Raw genomic sequence first — 18032 nt, 5'->3', positions numbered from 1 at the left:
AGACTCTTGAGAGCTCCTTGGACTGCAAGGAGATCCAACCAGTCCATCCTGAAGGAAATCAGTCCTGAATATTCATTAGAAGGACTGATACTGAAGCTGAAACTCCAATACTTGGGTCACCTGATGCAAAAAGCTGACTCATTTGAAAAGACCCTGATGCTGGGAAAGATTGAGGGTGGGAGGAGAAGGGGACGACAGAGGATGAGATGGTTGGATGGCATCACAGACTCAATGGGCATCAGTTCAGTTAAGTCACTCAGCCGTGTCTGACTCTTTCGAGCCCATGAATCACAGCACACCAGGCCTCCCTGTCCATCACCAACTCCCGGAGTTCATGCTAGTAAAGTAATGCTCAAAATTCTGCAAGCCAGGCTTCAGCAGTACATGAACCGTGAACTTCCAGATGTTCAAGCTGGTTTTAGAAAAGGCAGAAGAACCAGAGATCAAATTGCCAACATCTGCTGGATCATCAATAAAGCAAGAGACTTCCAGAAAAACTTCTATTTCTGCTTTATTGACTATGCCAAAGCCTTTGACTGTGTGGATCTCAAGAAACTGTGGAAAATTCTGAAAAAGATGGGAATACCAGACCACCTGACCTGCCTCTTGAGAAACCTATATGCAGGTCAGGAAGCAACAGTTAGAACTGGACATGGAACAACAGACTGGTTCCAAATAGGAAAAGGAGTACATCAAGGCTGTATATTGTCACCCTGCTTATTTAACTTATATGCAGAGTACATCATGAGAAATGCTGGGCTGGAAGAAGCACAAGCTGGAATCAAGATTGCCAGGAGAAATATCAATAACCTCAGATATGCAGATGACACCACCCTTATGGCAGAAAGTGAAGAGGAACTCAAAAGCCTGTTGATGAAAGTGAAAGAGGAGAGTGAAAAAGTTGGCTTAAAACTCAACATTCAGAAAACGAAGATCATGGTATCTGGTCCCATCACTTCATGGCAGCTAGATGGGGAAACAGTGGAAACAATGGGCCTGAGTTTGGGTAAATTCCCTGAGTTGGCGTTGGACAGCGAGGCCTGGCGTGCTGCAGTCCATGGGGTCGCAGAGTCGGACATGACTGAGTAAACTGAACTGAAGAACGCTGCATGTCTGTCTTGGGTGATCCTCACAATAACTCTGGGGAGAAAGCACTGTTATTATTGTCATTTTACTGATGAGGACACTTAGGGCCAGAAGCTCTGAGCTCACAACTCACTGTGATTCTACACCACACTGGCTGCTTCCAGATCCCATGTACTCAATCTTGATTTATGTGCCTTCTCTGATTTCTTATTTCCCATGTCTAGGTGAAATCAGTGTCACATTCAATTCTTCATAAGTATATGCTGTTTTCTTAAACAACCATCTTTCCACCCTAAGTTCAAAGCATCATCATCCTTCACCTTCCACCTCAAATGGTCCCTCACTTCAGGTCAGTAAACGCTGTGTCATTACGTGCCACCTACCTGTCACTGGGGGGACACACTGGTGAACAAGAAGAGTAGAATCCTCGCCTTCCTTCCCTGGTGGCTCAGGGGTAAAGAATCCGCCTGCCATTGCAGGAGACACGGGTCCGATCCCTTGTCTGGAACGTATCCCCTATGTGCCTTGGGGCAACTAAGCCTGTGCAGGTCAGTGACTGAGCCTGTGCTCCAGAGCCCAGGAGCCGCAACTACTGAAGCCCATGAGCCCCAGAGCCTCTGCTCCACAGCAAGAGAAGCCTGGGCACCACAAAGAAGAGCCCCCACTCACCGCAACTAGAGAGAAGCTCATGCAACGGTGAAGACCCAGGCCAGCCAAAGATAAATACATAAATCAAATTAAATTAAAAAAAAAAAAGAATCCCCGCCCTCACAGAGGTTGTGCTCAAGTAGGGGAAGTCTGGGATTAAACAGACCCCTGCAAATGAGCCACGTGGTGGAAAAACATTGCACGCAGCACGCAGCAAAGGCATACTGCTGAAAGTGCGGCTCGGTCCAGCATCAGGACAAGCACCGCTTAGGAGTAGTGGTCTGATCTGAAGTTTAAAGGATGAACAGAATAACCTGGGCAAAGAGAAAAGGGGATTCTTTGAGTCTTCCTGACAGAAATACATCTCTCTCCCTTCTTTGCTTTACTGCCATTCAAATTCTATGTTTACACAAGGGGAAGCATCACAGAATCTATTTTACAGGATTGTTGTGTGGATTCATGAGTACATTATGTAAGGCGTTTAAAGCTGTGCCTGGTGCATAATAATAAGCAGTGATTCCATGTGAACTATTATTATCATTATTTATTGTTACAGTGACGAGTTAGGAGGAGTAAGAGCTCCCCTCTCGGGACACGCTCCTGTAACTGACCTGCCTACAACTGACTTGGCACATGACTGACATGCTTTCTTCCACCCGGCCAGCATCCGGTTGATGCTCCAGGCACACGGAATGCTCGTGGCAGGTCAGTTACGCTCCTAGAAAGCCCACGTGCTTCTGGTTCCTCCAAGGAACAAGCACTCTCACCGAGAGTTGGTTTTGTTTATTCCCAAGCTTGCTTATGCCAGTTGTTCTTGCTACTATGAGATCATGGAATTAAAAGTCAAATAAATCAATGAAATGTGAGCTTTTTCTGTGGGAACGCATTTGGATTCTGTGGGAAAATTCTATAAAGACCAGTTGATGAAAGAACTGCCATCAAATTAAATAAAGGAGAAGTACCTGAAAAAGGTTGGGAGGGCTCATAAAATTCTACAAACATTTAGATTGCTTTTTAAGAGTCTTTAAACTACTGCTTCACTTTCAATAAACCAAAGTTGGAAATACTATACAAATGCTAGCGTGGTTTATGCAAGAAAGCCAGGAAAACGTCAAACGGAGTATACAAACTCCCTCAGAAAAGATTCTGGCGCTACTTCAAAAGACAAGCCAAGAAATATATATATATATCTTAAGTTAAAATAATTTGTATTTATATATGCGCAGCATTGTAGGATTCCTTATTTTAACCTAACTTTCTATTAACTGAGAAATTATTAGTTTCTAAATTTGTCTGCTAAGGAGGCTGGTGCTTGACTTCTTACTACGTGCTAAAAGCGGCATATATGTTCTTTTACTGATTTTCTACTGGTAGGTATTATTTTTATCTTTACCGTATCAACGGGAAAAATGAAGCTCGGTCACCTTAATGCTGTACCAAGGTTCCATTGGCAGTAAGTGTCAGTCCACACTTGGCCTGTCAGACTGCACTGTCTAAGTCTTAAGTATCTGAAATTCCACTGCCTCTCTACTGCATTATTACATTTTGTTGGGCTCATGGCTTATTTTCTCTAATGGACAGATCTGTTTCTTAGAAGCAGAAGTGGTGTCTTCATCAAAAATCTAGCATCTACTATGACTGTGCTCTTGATTATATTAACATCGTATCTGTGTATTTCTTTATGAAGAGTTTTCACATATATCATATAAATTGACTGAGACATCAACTCCACAGGGCAGCTTTTCTTATCATCTTGATCATACAGATGAGGAAACATAGGGCTCAGGTAGGTTCAGAGATTTTCTGAAGTCACATAATCTAATAACTGGGAGAGCAGGGACTGTCAGTCTAATAGACTGCCACTGACTTCAGCTCAATAAAAGACAAGAAGTCACATCCCTCTGCCCCCCGGCAGGAGTCTATGAGATTAAATCCAGAGGCAAGTAAGTATAGGTTCAGAGAGAAGAAGCAAAATCAGCATGGATACTGAGGGTCCCATAACAGAGAGAACGATTATCTCGGTAGCTGCAATCTTTCCATAGACACTAATTAAACACTGCATGGAGGAGAAAGTTTGTTAAAAGCTGACATGGGCTCAGAAGCTATGGCCTCGGGACTGAAGCCTGAGGTGGATGCCCCCAAGAGATTTTCATCTCAACAATGCGTAATTACATTGTGCTTGGCGAGAGCCCGGACTGCTGGGTCAAGGCCACGTGAGTATGAGAAGTAAAAATAAACCAAGGACCAGCAGTCACTGTAAAATGCCAATAATTATACTGCCTGCCCTCAAGTTCAAGTTCGTGAATCTCCTCTGTCTTACTGTACCGTAACCTCCACAAAAATCAGGACACCCTGTCCTGATCGCACTGCTCTAGTCAGTGCTAGGAATTTCTCTCCATCTGACTGAAGTTAACAAACTCTGGGAAGTATTTTTTTTGTCCCCCCACCCCTTTTTTTTTTCTCTCACTATGGTGAATTTCCCAAAGTAAGGGACTTAACAACAGATACTTGCAAAATTTGGATACAGGTCAATTAAAGACAATCGTCATGCGTGCTGCGATTCATGGGGTCACAAAGAGTCAGACACGACTGAGTGACTGATCTGATCTGATCTTCATTTGTAGTTTCCATTTTCCTGCCTGGACTGTCACGGTCTGTGGTCCTGAATTTTCATCATGCTCTGTTCACACATTCCCAGAATGATTTTGGACAAGTCACTTCATTCCCTTTGGCCTTAGTTTCTTTCTTATGAATGATGAAGACAATCTAACCACATACAATGTAATGTGTGAAAAATCCGTAGATGTATTTATATGGCGTGCTTCTGTGCTAAGTCGCTTCAGTCATGTTCAACTCTTTGCCACCCTATGGAGTGTCGCCCGCCAGGTTCCTCTGTCCATGGGATTCTCTAGATAAGAATACTGGAGTGGGCTGCTGTTTCCTCCTCCAGGGAATCTTCCCCACCCAGGGATCAAACCTGTGTCTCTTGCATTGGCAGGTGGATTCTTCATCACCAGTGCCACCTGGGAAGCCCATTTATATGGCAGTGGGATACAACTGCAAAGTACTGTGTTGACATGTTTTGGGGACCCTGTTCCAAGTAAAAAATAATTTGTCTATTCACTGAGCACAGTTTTTTGAATAGCTCCTGTGTGTCAATTACTGTGCTAGGAAGGTACGCTGCTGCTGCTGCTGCTGCTAAGTCGCGTCAGTCGTGTCTGACTCTGTGCGACCCCATAGACGGCAGTCCACCAGGCTCCTCCATCCCTGGGGTTCTCCAGGCAAGAACACTAGAGTGGGCTGCCATTTCCTTCTCCAAAGTACGCTGCTAAAGTGATTAAAAACCTGGGTCCAGATGCATATGTGGAGCTGCCGGCCTTACAGGAGAGACAGGTGTTAATAAATGGATAAAAAAAAATATAGTGGTAAAGTGAGCCTGGGGCTTCGTTTGGGAAATCAGACTGCTAGAGAAGCATCTAAGGCAGGCCCCAATACAGGCTTTCAGAGCACAGAACACAGGCTTTTGAGCTGAGATCTGCGGGGTGCATAGCTACCACTGCAGGTCAGGAAGAAAGAAGGCACCTTTCAGGCAGAGGGAACAGCCTGTGTGAAGCCTCTGAGGTGGGAGAGGGTGCACAGCCAGGGCTTAGCTGAGTGAACCAGGAAAGGGTGTGAAACACGGAGCAAGAGGCCGCAGGGCCAGACCATGGCAGACTCGCAGGTCATCTTCAGAGTCTGCGCGTAAAAGCAGGGAGTGGTCACCACAGGTTCTAAGCAGGGATGTGGCAAGATCAAATTTTCTTAAGTAACAATTCTGACTACCTCCTGGAATAAAGATTGGAAAGTGATCTGAGTAGATCTGGGGAGACTCCGCCAAAAGGCTATTGTCATTTGAGGCAAAAGAAGATCTTGGTTTGAACTGTAGGCTTCTCATGAGACGTGACCAATTAGCGTCATCAGAAAGCAGTAGGGCTCACAGATTCAATTACTGTTCTTCTATCAATATTTTGGAGTTGAACAGTTACTCTCTCATTCCGTGAGAGTGATATTTCTCCTAGGAGTTGGGAAGGGCCTCAGAGAGCCCCAGCTGTTTGCACATTGTTTTAGCAAAAATAGAAAATCGCCTTATTTTCCCAAATGAGTTTTAATGAGAATTCCCATAAAGAAAACGGATAAAGAGCTGTTCTGGGTAAAGGTGAGGTATAAACTGTTCTTTATTCAGGCTGTCTCCATCCCTGCAAGGCTGTTTTTTTTTGCACTCAGTGTGCTCAGTCTGAATATATGCTGGACTTACAGGCTCACACAGGGCCCGGGCCAGGATACGAACTCAGGTCTTCTGGTTCAAACAAGTGTCCTTTTCAAAAGCACATCCTGAGGCTAGATAACAATGCTAAAAAGACAAAGACCCCTTAGCAATGACCTTTAAGTGCCTCCCAGTGTCTGGCATAAGGTGGGAGATCGGGGAGTCAGTAATTATGGAGTTGCACAGAAACCAGCAGAATTCATTGCTCAAGTTGAGTTTATGCTTTCCTTTTTTCTCTCCCTTCCTCTTTCTTTCCTTCCTCCCCCTCTCTTTTCCATTCTCCCTCCCTCCCTGCTTCCCTCCTTCCTCTGCAATGAGAGGTGTTTTCCACCACTCCGCAGTTAGCAGTGCAGGCAGGGGATCATCTTGTCTCGGGAGCAGACAGAATGGCACAGATGTTAGACGAAAGGACTCTGTCTGGGTTTGGATCCTGCCTCTCACTTGTTCATAGAAATTATGAAGCAAGTCAATTAACATCTCTACGTCTTAACATTCTCCATTCATAAAATGGGATGACTTGACACTGCCAGGTGAGTTGTCATGATGATTAAATGAGGTGGAAGTGTGCAGGACAGTGGAAATGCCTGAAGGTGGTGAAACTGAAAGTTGCTCAGTCATGTCCGACTCTTTGCAACCTCATGGATTATACAGTCCATGGAATTCTCCAGGGCAGAAAACTGGAGTGGGTAGCTTTTCCCTTCTCCAGGGGATCTTCCCAACCCAGGGATTGAACCCAGGTCTCCCACACTGTAGGTGGATTCTTTACCAGCTGAGCCACAAGGGAAGCCTGAGAATACTGAAGTGGGTAGCCTATCCCTTCTCCAGCGGACCCTCCTGACCCAGGAATTGAACTGGGGTCTCCTGCATTGCAGGTTGTAACCCGAAGCAATGGCACCCCACTCCAGTACTCTTGCCTGGAAGATCCCACGGACAGAGGAGCCTGGTGAGCTGCAGTCCATGGGGTCGCTAAGAGTCGGACACGACTGAGTGACTTCACTTTCACACATTGGAGAAGGAAATGGCAACCCACTCCAGTGTTCTTGCCTAGAGAATCCCAAGGATGGGGGAGCCTGGTGGGCTGCCGTCTATGGGGTCGCATAGAGTCGGACATGACTGAAGCGACTTAGCAGCAGTAGCAGCAGCATTGCAGGTGGGTTCTTTACCAAGGGAGCTATCAGGGAAGCCCCCTGAAAGTGTTGCCTTGAACCTAAACTCAGTCCCATTCTCTTCCTGATGAATTTAATTTCAAGTTCACCCTGCTTCCAGAGCCCCCTCTCATAGAGTACTCAGATTTTACAAAGTGCTGCCAGACACACCATCTCAGGTGAGCCAGATAAAGCCCTTAGAAGCAGGAGGAGGAAATGATTATGTCTGTTTTACAGAGGAGAAAACCAAGGTTCAAAAAGTCTAGCTATAGTAGTGACCAAACTCAAAGCGCACTTCCCAGTCTGTTCCCCCTTTTAACTGCACAACATAAGGGTCTCCTGGTAGTGAGACAATCCACAGGGACCTCTGCGTGGGTCCTGCCTTTCTTAGCCATGCCCAGATGCAGTACTGTGGTCTGACTGTAGGCGAGGTCCTGCACAGGCGGAAAGAAATTCACACACTATCCCTGGGACCCACCACGTCACCTAATACACGCTGGGAACCCTACAGGTACTTGGTGAGGAGCCGAATTCCCTATTGGAGGTGTGGTCTGGAATTAGTCCTGTGGCCCTCAACTGGATTGGCACTGATCCTGGGGGAGGGGCGTGTCCTGTTTATCTTAGAGCTCACCCAGGCTGAGTTCTCTGGAAACACTGGCTGCACTGACCTGTCCTGAACCTGACCTCCTCTCTCTACTTAGAGATGTGTCTGCCCTGTCTGCCTGGCCTCCAGAGCTGATTCAGGGTTCCAGGACTGGGGCCGTTTCCTGAATCTCTATTCCTGGTCTACCACCATCTCCATGACCTTGATGAGCCAACCCTGCCTTTAACATCATCATACACTCACACCAAAGTGCCCCAAGCAGGCAGAGCCATCTCTCCTGCTTCTGTTCAGTGCCTGGAGCCTGCACCAGCCTCCTGACCACCAGCCCCACCCATGGGGTCAGCAAGGCCATTCCAATCCTACCACTTATCTGCCCTGTGACCTCGGACAAGTCAATTCCATCTCTGCCTCGTCAGTTTCCTCATCTACAAAACAAATCCAATTGCATCAGCTTCATAGAGATTGTGTGAGGATTAGATGAAAAAAAAATATATGTCATCATTATCATCAACACTCAGACTCACTGGCTGCTACTGTGGGCTAAACAATTTATATGCAAAAATCAGCGCCTGGTAAAAACAGGCCACCTGATGCGAACAGCCAACTCATTGGAAAAGCCCCTGATGCTGGGAAAGATTGAGGGCAGAAGGAAAAGGGGGTGACAGAGGACGAGATGGTTGGATGGTATCACTGACTCAAAGGACTTGAATTTGAGCAAACTCTGGGAGATAGTGAAGGACAAGGAAGCCTGGTGTGCTGCAGTCCATGGGGTTGCAGAGTCGGACACAACTTGGTGCCCGAACAACATGTATTAAGGTTTTTCCATGTGTTAGGCCCTGTTCTAAACATTTAAGTGGGTTCAAGCGTTTAACCCTCAAGACAGCCCTGTGTATTGGCACTGCTGTTCGCTTCATTTTAGAGAAAACTGAGGCTCAAAGGTGGTGCTAACTTCCTCACGGTTATAAACCGAGAAGGTGATAAAGCTGGGATTCGAACCCAGGCAATCTGACTCTAGAGTTTTTAGTGAGCTGTACTGCTTGTTATAATAGATGTTCAATCAGATCAGATCAGATCAGTCGCTCAGTCGTGTCCGACTCTTTGCGACCCCATGAATCACAGCACACCAGGCCTCCCTGTCCATCACCAACTCCCAGAGTTCACTCAGACTCATGTCCATCGAGTCAGTGATGCCATCCAGCCATCTCATCCTCTGGCGTCCCCTTCTCCTCCTGTCCCCAATCCCTCCCAGCATCAGAGTCTTTTCCAATGAGTCAACTCTTTGCATGAGGTGGCCAAAGTACTGGAGTTTCAGCTTTAGCATCATTCCTTCCAAAGAAATCCCAGGGCTGATCTCCTTCAGAATGGACTGGTTGGATCTCCTTGCAGTCCAAGGGACTCTCAAGAGTCTTCTCCAACACCACAGTTCAAAAGCATCAATTCTTTGGCGCTCAGCCTTCTTCACAGTCCAAATCTCACATCCATACTAATAGGTGTCTGTTATTGTTTTGTGATTTTTATTATTATTATCATTCATCTTATTTGCCCTATATACAGAATAGCCACCTCTAGCTCCAACTGTACTCCATTTATCCTGTGGTACTTAATCTCCAAAAAGGATTCCCTCTGCAACCCCACCCCCACCCCACACCTCCCAATATCCACACCCTTGAATCTCCGCTGGGCTTTTGGCCAAGAGAATATGGTAGAAGGGATATTCTCTGACTTCAAAAGCTAAGCTGTAAGAAGACTTAAGATTTCCTTTTGGTCTCAGGAGACTGCCACGTTTCAAGAAGCCCAGGCTGCGTGAAGCAGGCACGGGAGGGCCAGCATCACCAGCCACCTCTGGGAGTGAGCCATCATGGATGTCCAGTCCAGTCAGGCCCCCTGGTGACCCCAGCCCCAGCCAACCTGAGGGAGCCCCAGCTGCACCCAGTCAGTCCACAGAATCCTGAGAGTTTATAGAAAGTATTACTTTGAACCAAGAAGTCTTGAGTGACTTGTTTGGCAGCAGCTGATAACCAGAATACTCCTGGCAACAATTGATAACCAAAATCCTTCTGGTCCAGTATTAAGGTTCCAACATGCCTTGAAACCAAGCTCCAGTTATCTAGATTTGACTTCTCACTAAATTTTCGAGGCAAACACCTCTTTGGAGTAACAATAAAATTACATTTATTGCCCTTGGGTGTTACACTGTGTGTGTGCCTCGGTTCCCTTATCTGTAGAACAGAAATAGTAAGAGGACCTAGTCCACAGCATTGCAGTGAGGGGAACGGGAGTTAATTCACAGGAGATGCTCAGAACCGCATCTGGCCTTTAGAATCCATATACAGGTATCCCCTGCTTTTTGAAAGTTTGCTTTATGCCACTTCACTTTTTATTAATAATAAAGACCTACAAAAGACCTAACCAAAAGAAACCCCAAGATTTTAGCTTTCTTGAATAAAGGTAACTGCGTCTTTGCTTTATGCCATTTGAGCTTATGAAAGGTTTCATGGAAACACTCTACTTTCAGATAGTGGGGGGAACCTGTACTAAGTGACACCTCTCCATTAACTGAGACAGGCATTTTGAATTTTAAAATCTTAATCCTCATACTTAACCTGAAGGCTAGTGGAATTACCTGCTGTTCCAAATGAGCTGCAGGGAGTTACTTATAAAGCCTTGTGGCTAGTGAAGGGGGTCAGGGTTTGGACCCAGTCTGTGCTCTTTCCCTCTCCCCACTCCACCCCCGCCTCAACACTGCCACCCACCCTTCTAGGGAGAGCATTAGCTTGTGGACTCAGCGCCCGTGGAGCCCAGAACACAGACAAATCACAGCAGAGCAAGTGGCTCATTAGCCAATTCCAGCTTGATCGGCTCAGGTGGCCCAGGGTTCCCAGTGTCAGCACCTCTGCCTGACATGGCTGCGTGGCGGGGAGGTGCCCTGCCTGCTCATGAAAGCCTCCGGTTCGCATGGCAGGAAGCGGCCCGCTGCCAGCAAGGAGGCCCAGCTCTCCTGGGAGGGCGTCGGACGAGTCGGCACAGTGCACACGTGTGTGTCCCTGCTCTCTGGTATCCAGAGTCCAAAACGCGCCATGTGAACAGAACCGAGGGACTTGCCAACATGGAACCCAGAGGTCCTCTCCAGATGTGGGGAGGAGGGAGGTTCTGGTTCAGGAGGAGAGATGGCAACACGGCGAGTTCTTTCTTTGCAGGTCCCACTGGTGGGAGGACACTTCTAGCTGTCTATGACTGTCGTCTTGGGGAGAAGAGCACATTATACATATGGACATCCACATTCAGAGCAGAGAAGCGACCTGCTCAAGGTCACAGAGCTTGCCAAGGGTAGGGTGTGATCTCATCCAGGCCCCCGATTCTGCCCCTCTTCCCTCCCCTCTAAGGCCTGCCCAGTCCTCTCTCCTCTGGACGCTCCCTGCTGACCCGAGCCTTCCCTGGAACCCGTGTGCCCGCTGTGCTCTACACCCTGTGCCCCGGACACTCTGCTCACCTTTAATCATGTGTCTTCCCCACATCTTTGGGCTTCCAGACTTACCACTTCATCCTCTAGATTGACAACCAGCCAAACTGACACCTACATCTGTTTAAAGTCTGGTAACCGTTAAACGTTACTCTTTTGCCCTGATGGGCAGCCAGTGTGGTCCACCTGGGGATGCACCATTCCATCACTTAGGGATCTGGTTAAAAGCCACCTCTTGCTGGGTCTAGGCTCAATTATATCACCGCAAATCCATACGTTCAAGTCCTCACCCCAGTATCTCTGAATGCGATTCTGGAGATAAGATCGTTAAAGAGGTAATTAAGTTAAAATGAAGTCACTGAGATGAGCCCTAAGCCAACAGGGCTGGTGTCCTGATAAGAAAGGAGGGTTAAGACACAGACACCCAGAGAGAGAAAACCCCGTGAAGACACAGGGCGAAGACACCCAGCTATGAGCCAAGGGGAGGAGCCTCGGGAGAAACCACGCACGCCAATCTCAGGCTTCTGGCCACCAGAACTGGGAGAAAATGCACTTCTGCTGTTTAAACCACTCTGTCCATGGCACTTTGCTACGGTGTTCCTAGCAAGTTAATACCCATGGGGAGCACTTGCTGATGGCCAACAGAACCCCCTCCTCACTCCCCCACTAGGAGATCTCTTTCATGACACTGTTACTGTGTTCGTTTCTGAATCTCCCCCAGTGCCTGATGCAGGTTACAGATGCCCGGTGGGTCTGAACAGAATCCACTCCACATCTTCACGCACAGTGGCAGTTTGGGCCTCTGTCGCAGATGACAAGGGACCTCTTTCCCAGTCCCTCCTTCTGCAGCACTTCAACAAGTCAGCCGCTGCTGGCTGAAATTCCATTTGTTTCGTAAAATCAGGATCACAAGCTAGATGCAAAGCAAAGGGATCTAAGCTGGGGGGAATGGGAGAAGAGAGATGAGCCTGGTAGAGTGTACAAAGAGACTGGTATCCAAAGAGTCGGACGCGACTGAGCATGTACGCATGCACACTGGCATAGACTGTTAAGTGAAGGTGACCAAGCGTCAGTCTTTTAGAGGGAGGACCCATTTTCACTGACCAAAGCTGAACATGGAACCCCCAAATATGAAACAGATGAATGCATCATTGCTCTGGCAGGAGCAGGGTGGACAGACCCCCAAGCCTACCTTCTTGCTCTCCCATGATGCCTGCATGAAAACCCTGGAGACACCAAAACAGAAAACCCCCTGATGTAGCTCATAAATGCCCTGGGAGAGCAGAGTTTGAGAGACTTGGATTTGAATTCTGAATTTGAATCCTCCCAAGAGAGTAGATAGATCCTAGGTGCTAGGAGGGCATGAGCCCTGTGAGTCTTGCTCACCCCCATCTTCTCCATCATCCACCAGAATATCTGGTATGTGGAGAGCAGGGCTGGTGTGGTGCTGAGGCCAGCAAGGCAGGTGGGCATTTGAGGGCACTCCCTATCAGTGAGGACCCTGCCTCTGCGTGACTGGGGAGGGAGTGCTCCCTTAAAGTTCTCAGGGTAGGCGCCTCCTTTGCTTCACTCTACTCCAGGCCCTAATCAAAGGCCCTCAATCAGTAAGTTGTTTGATTCATTAACTAACCTAGTTTCTTCACTACTAAGATGAGGATGCTAAAAACAGCTTTGCCAAGTAATTTTAAAATTAGATAATACATTTAAGCAACCAGTATAATGTCACATAGTGATCAGGGCTATTGTTAATTTCCTTCCTCAGTGAGATGGATCAGACAACACATATGCTGAAAGTTCAGGGCATTTTCCAGAAAAGCTAAGAAACCCAGGGCTTCCAGAGCCAGTAGGGGAGAAGCCCGAGAAACCGCGGTTCTGGACCCTGCAAGGCCGTGGGTTCCAAGTGCGTCCTCTACACTGCGCTCGCCTCTTTTCTGGCTCTGAGCCTGCAGGGGCGGTGGGAGGGCCAGCACTCACCTCTCTCGGGGCAGCTGGTGGTTGGGGTTGTGGCGGCAGCGGACACTGAGGCCGAAAAGCTTTCGAGCCGTGCGCTGGATCTTCTGCCTCTGGGCCTCCATGGCGCTCTGCAGGAGCTTGTATCGGTTCTGCAGGTCCCAGTCGTTGCCCCAGTGCTGGTGGATGCTCCCGATAGTCAAGAAGTGGTTGCTAGGGAGACGCTTCATGAACGATTTAAACTCATCTAGCAAGAGACAAAGGCGAAGGAGACGGGCTGAGCACGACATTCCCCATTGGAGGCTGCCTCAAATGCTCAGCCCTACCCACCAGTAAACAGGCCCGCACTAAAGCCAACTCCTTGGTGGACTATAAACATGGCACCAGCCTGCTCTGCTCCTGGCAGGTAGTGAAGAGGCCACTGCACTTTCAACGATGGGTCTTTTACCAGTACTTTGCTGCATCCCGCATCCTTACTTCAGACTAGGCTGCCCAAACTTCTATCATTTGAATGCCAGCTTTATAACAGTGATCACGTACCACTTGTACTTATATCTTACTTAATATTTTCTTTGAAGTAATTAAACCACATTTTCACCCAATCGACAAAGAAAATCACTATAACATGCATTTGGTAGGATGGGAGCTATAGAAATAAGGCTGTAAAAATAAATATGATGAAAACGATATGAACGAATTCCAGCCAAATACTGTGGCCTGCTGGATGACTGAAACCCATGCCTGGTCTCAATCTGAAATTTAGGGAAGTAGCAAGAGACAGTGTGGAAGGATATCAGCAGCAACCAAAACATTCTGTGATGTAATCTGCAGAGGGACGGGGAACTGACACGGATCCCCGCCTGTCTGTGAGTCCCGTGCTCACTGGAAGCTGTGTGTGTGGACCGCCTCTCCTCAAGTCACAGTTTGGGAAACTCCAGCCTAAGAGATGGGAACACACGCTTGGGTCTCTAGGGCCTCTGCCTCAGTTTGGGGTGCTCAGTGTATCAGCATGAGCCACAGTGTGACACAGCCTTAGGAATGATCTGGGTCAGATTTCTTGTTCTACATTTGGAAACACTGAAGCCTCAAGTGGGAAAATGATTTTTGGAAGGTAGAATAGTCCACGGGTAACAAGAGGAAGGATTAAAACATGAGCTGTTGTTTTCTGATCTAATATTTACCCTCACCCACCCCCAGGTATTGGGAATATTAATGAATTAAGGGGTTAACCATTTGCAGGAAAAAAAAAAAAGCCTAACTAGTCAGAATATCTATCTATTAATCATATCTATCTATATCTGAACCTTAATACTTTCACTTTATGTTATAAGCCCTACGCAAAGAACTTCCCTGGCGGTCTAGTGGTTAGGACTCCACGCTTCAACACAGGGGACATGAGTTCGCACGCTGGCAGGGGAACTAAGATCCCACCTGCAACATAATCAAAAAAAAAAAACAAGCTACAAGGAAATTTCAGGTATATTAGGCATTCATTTAAAAAAAAGCCTTCAGAACTTTCAATAAGCATGAAGCTCAGTCTTCAACACTTAACACACATAACTGATTTTTATAGCAAATGTACGAGATGGCTGCTTTAGTGCCCTCCTTCTACAGAAACTGGGACACAGAGGTGTTAATTAACTCGCCAAGGTCACACAGCCAGCAAATGGAAGAATCAGAACTCTGGATGGCTCCAAATCATGTACTCTTAGCATATTTACTTACTCTCAACACATAAACAGGATCAGAGAACTGGGAGCCAAAACTATGTATTTTTAATATATTTTATATCAAGGTGCTAAAAACAGGAGTCCTCAGCACCTCATTACAGACAGTCAGACACGCAGGAGTTCAAGCTGATTCTTAAACTGTGGATGGCTGTATAACCATGATTGTTATACAATTGTTATTCAACGCCTCAGTTTTCCCATCTGTCAATAATAGCATCTAATCCAAATCTTCAGAGAGTGACATAGGACGGCATCTGCCTCGTTTTCAAAATCCAGAAAGTGCTGAGTGGACAGTTGTGTAAGATGGGAAGGATGACTGCATGGACAGATGTATTCAGTGAGCCGGCTGGAGGCAGGGGACTGGCCCTGATGACTCTTGATGCTTTAACCAGTCCAGCTCTCCCCTCAACGCAGCTTATCTTGTAAAGGGCTCTGTTGACCTTGGGGATAACGGTCCTTTCAACGAACCAGAATTCGGGTCAGGTAGGAACATCTAAACAAGCTTATGGTTACCAGGGGAGAAGAGGCGTGGCAGCCAACTGGGAGACAGGGACTGACACCTCCACACAGCTGTTCACAAAACAGATGGCTAAGAGCCTGCTAAATATAAACAGCACGGGGAACCCTACTCAGTCCTCTGTAATGGCCTACGTGGGAAAAGAATCTACAAAGGGGATATATGTACATGTATAGCTGATTCACTTTGTATACCTGAAATTAATGCAACATTGTAAATCAACTATACTTTAATAAAAACATTTTTTTAAGTGAAAATGATTTAATTTCTTGACTAAAACTCCCAATAAAAGAGGCGTTGCGGTTTAGTCGTTAGGTCATGTCTGACTTTTTGCGACCCCATGGACTAGATCCCTCTAAGCTTCTCTGTCCATGGGATTTTCCAGGCAAGTACGCTGGAATGGGTAGCCATTTCCTCTTCCAGGAGATATTCCAGAACAGGGATCAAACCTTCATCTCCTGCATTGCAGGTGGATTCTTTACCAGCTGAGCCACCAGAGAAGCCCAAAGGAGGCACAGACCCCTATTTACGTGTATAAACTAGGTCCTATTTGTCCACTAACACTCCAGCCATGAAGGAATCAATGGCTTTGACCTTTGACCAGGCATTAATCCCTCCAAATGACCTGGTCCTGAGTCATTAAGGTTATGGGTTGCAAAGGAAAGGAGGAAAACACACAGGTACAAGCCACATATACGTGTGGATGGATGGGTTTGTCTTCATAGGCACAAACATTTCAAAATGGATAAGTGCAGGATATCTGGGGGAAAATGTGCTTTTGTGGAGACAAACTGTGACACAGCAATCATTTCTGCGGCCTTTTCAGCTTACTCTGCAGCGTCTCCGCTTTCTGCATTTCCTCCCCCCGCCTACCCGCCCACCCATCCTACGCGGCTTCGCTTCTTGGGAGAAAGGATGCTAGGCTAGGCATCCCTACTACATGTGCACACAGCCGACACCCACCTCTGCCTTTTAGCAATCAGTAGAATCTCTTCGCAAAAGCATTTTATTAAATGCTTTTTTTTTTTTTTTTTTGAGGCCAAATACTCGTCATAACACATTTCCTTCATGAAGCTCTCCTCTTTCATAGATTCCCGGGATTTTAAATGGACTAATGGGTACAGGTTCCTAAGGCATCGCAGCTCCACTGGGTGACCCCATAAGAACAGAATCCTGGATGCTTTCTGTGCTCCCAGAGCTGGAGCAAGGCTTGGAGTTCATGGAAACCAGTGGTTTTCAAACCCAGCGCTCTACGGCTTAGCTTTTATCTGTGGTACACAGTGGCTCCAAGGTACGATTTTGTTTGATCAAAGAGTTTCTTGGAGAAAGATTTAAATAAATGCAAATATTAAAAACAAAAACATGTCCTCTCATTTATCAGATGGGTAGACTGAGGCCTGGTGGGGGGGTTGGGTGGGAAAAGTAGAATTAATAAGTTACAGAAGCTGCTGTGAGCACTGGATCTGGAATCGGGGTTCCATTGCCAAAGCTGTCACTTACTGACTCTGTGGCCCTGGGGAGACACTGGCGCTTGGCATCCTCCCTCCCCTAGAACACAGTGATATCACTACATATTTCAGTGTAGTTTATAACAGATTTAAGGAATGTAAAGTTGTGTTAAAAATAGAAATGCTCTATACATATGTCCATTTATTTAACACATCTCTGAGAACATATTAAATGCCAGATATCCACTTGGCATCTCTATTGGAAGTCTCAAGGGTTCCCAAGTCTTTCACATCTGAAACTCAGTACACAGTCTTCTTTCTAAACCTTCCGGGGTGTTCTAGCTCTGTGCAAGGTACCCACGTCCATCAGACTGCTTAATGTAAGACCTAAAAGTCCTTGGAGCTCACCTGAAGACCCTTCCTCCAACTCTTGGAGCCAGTCTACCATCAAGTCCTGCCAAGTTTTCCTCCTAAACATCTTGGCAATGGCATCTCTACACATTTCATTTTTACTGTCTATACCATCCTCCTATCCCACATCGCAGCCGTGTCGCTCCTGGGTGCCTTCCGCTGGCCGACCTCTACTCACCCTCTGAGCTCTGCACACGCTCAGATGCTGACACTCTCCCTGGAGGGGGCCTCTCCTGACTCCCTGACCACACCACCCTCCAACAGCATGTGACCTGCTCACAGGAGCTCCTCAGTCCACATACACCAATGATTAACATGTCACCATTACCTGCGTAGTTAGCTGATCAATGCCTAGATGGCCCGTTAACTAGAAGCTCCGCAAGGCAGAGATACAACTTTGGGCCTCACCTGCTTTATGGCTTCGGGTGACTGTCCTCCCCTGAAATGCATTTCTCTCAACCACGAAAAGCAGGAAATGGCCAAATTACCTGAACAGTGACTTCCAGCTATGAAAGGCTGAATTCCTTGGCTGTCTACATCAATATCTACACATACATGTGCCTATATACATACCCACATTTGCACATATGTGTGTGTTCATTTATTTTGAGAGACATGTACACACACACACACACACAGACTCAGGAATCAATACAACTAGCTCTGACTCCTCTCTCCAGAGGCTTCCTCTGTGCTCCGAGGCATTATTCTGTCTGTCGTCTGGGTACCA

The 18032-nt window shown here is 46.9% G+C and overlaps 1 protein-coding gene across 1 annotated transcript in view; it reads right to left on the bottom strand.

Moving 5' to 3' along the window:
* BRINP1 (bone morphogenetic protein/retinoic acid inducible neural-specific 1) overlaps positions 1–18032 on the bottom strand; it is a 197182-nt gene that overhangs the window by 16870 nt on the left and 162280 nt on the right. The window contains exon 7 of the mRNA XM_010848430.1: positions 13221–13443. Coding sequence (XP_010846732.1) covers positions 13221–13443 — 223 coding nt within the window. The remainder of the gene's footprint in view (positions 1–13220; positions 13444–18032) is intronic.

Source organism: Bison bison, unplaced genomic scaffold (assembly GCF_000754665.1).
Source record: "Bison bison bison isolate TAMUID 2011002044 unplaced genomic scaffold, Bison_UMD1.0 scf7180017864266, whole genome shotgun sequence".
Lineage (NCBI taxonomy): Eukaryota > Metazoa > Chordata > Mammalia > Artiodactyla > Bovidae > Bison > Bison bison.
The sequence above is the reverse complement of the archived record's forward strand: the minus strand, read 5'-3'. Positions and strand labels throughout refer to the sequence as shown.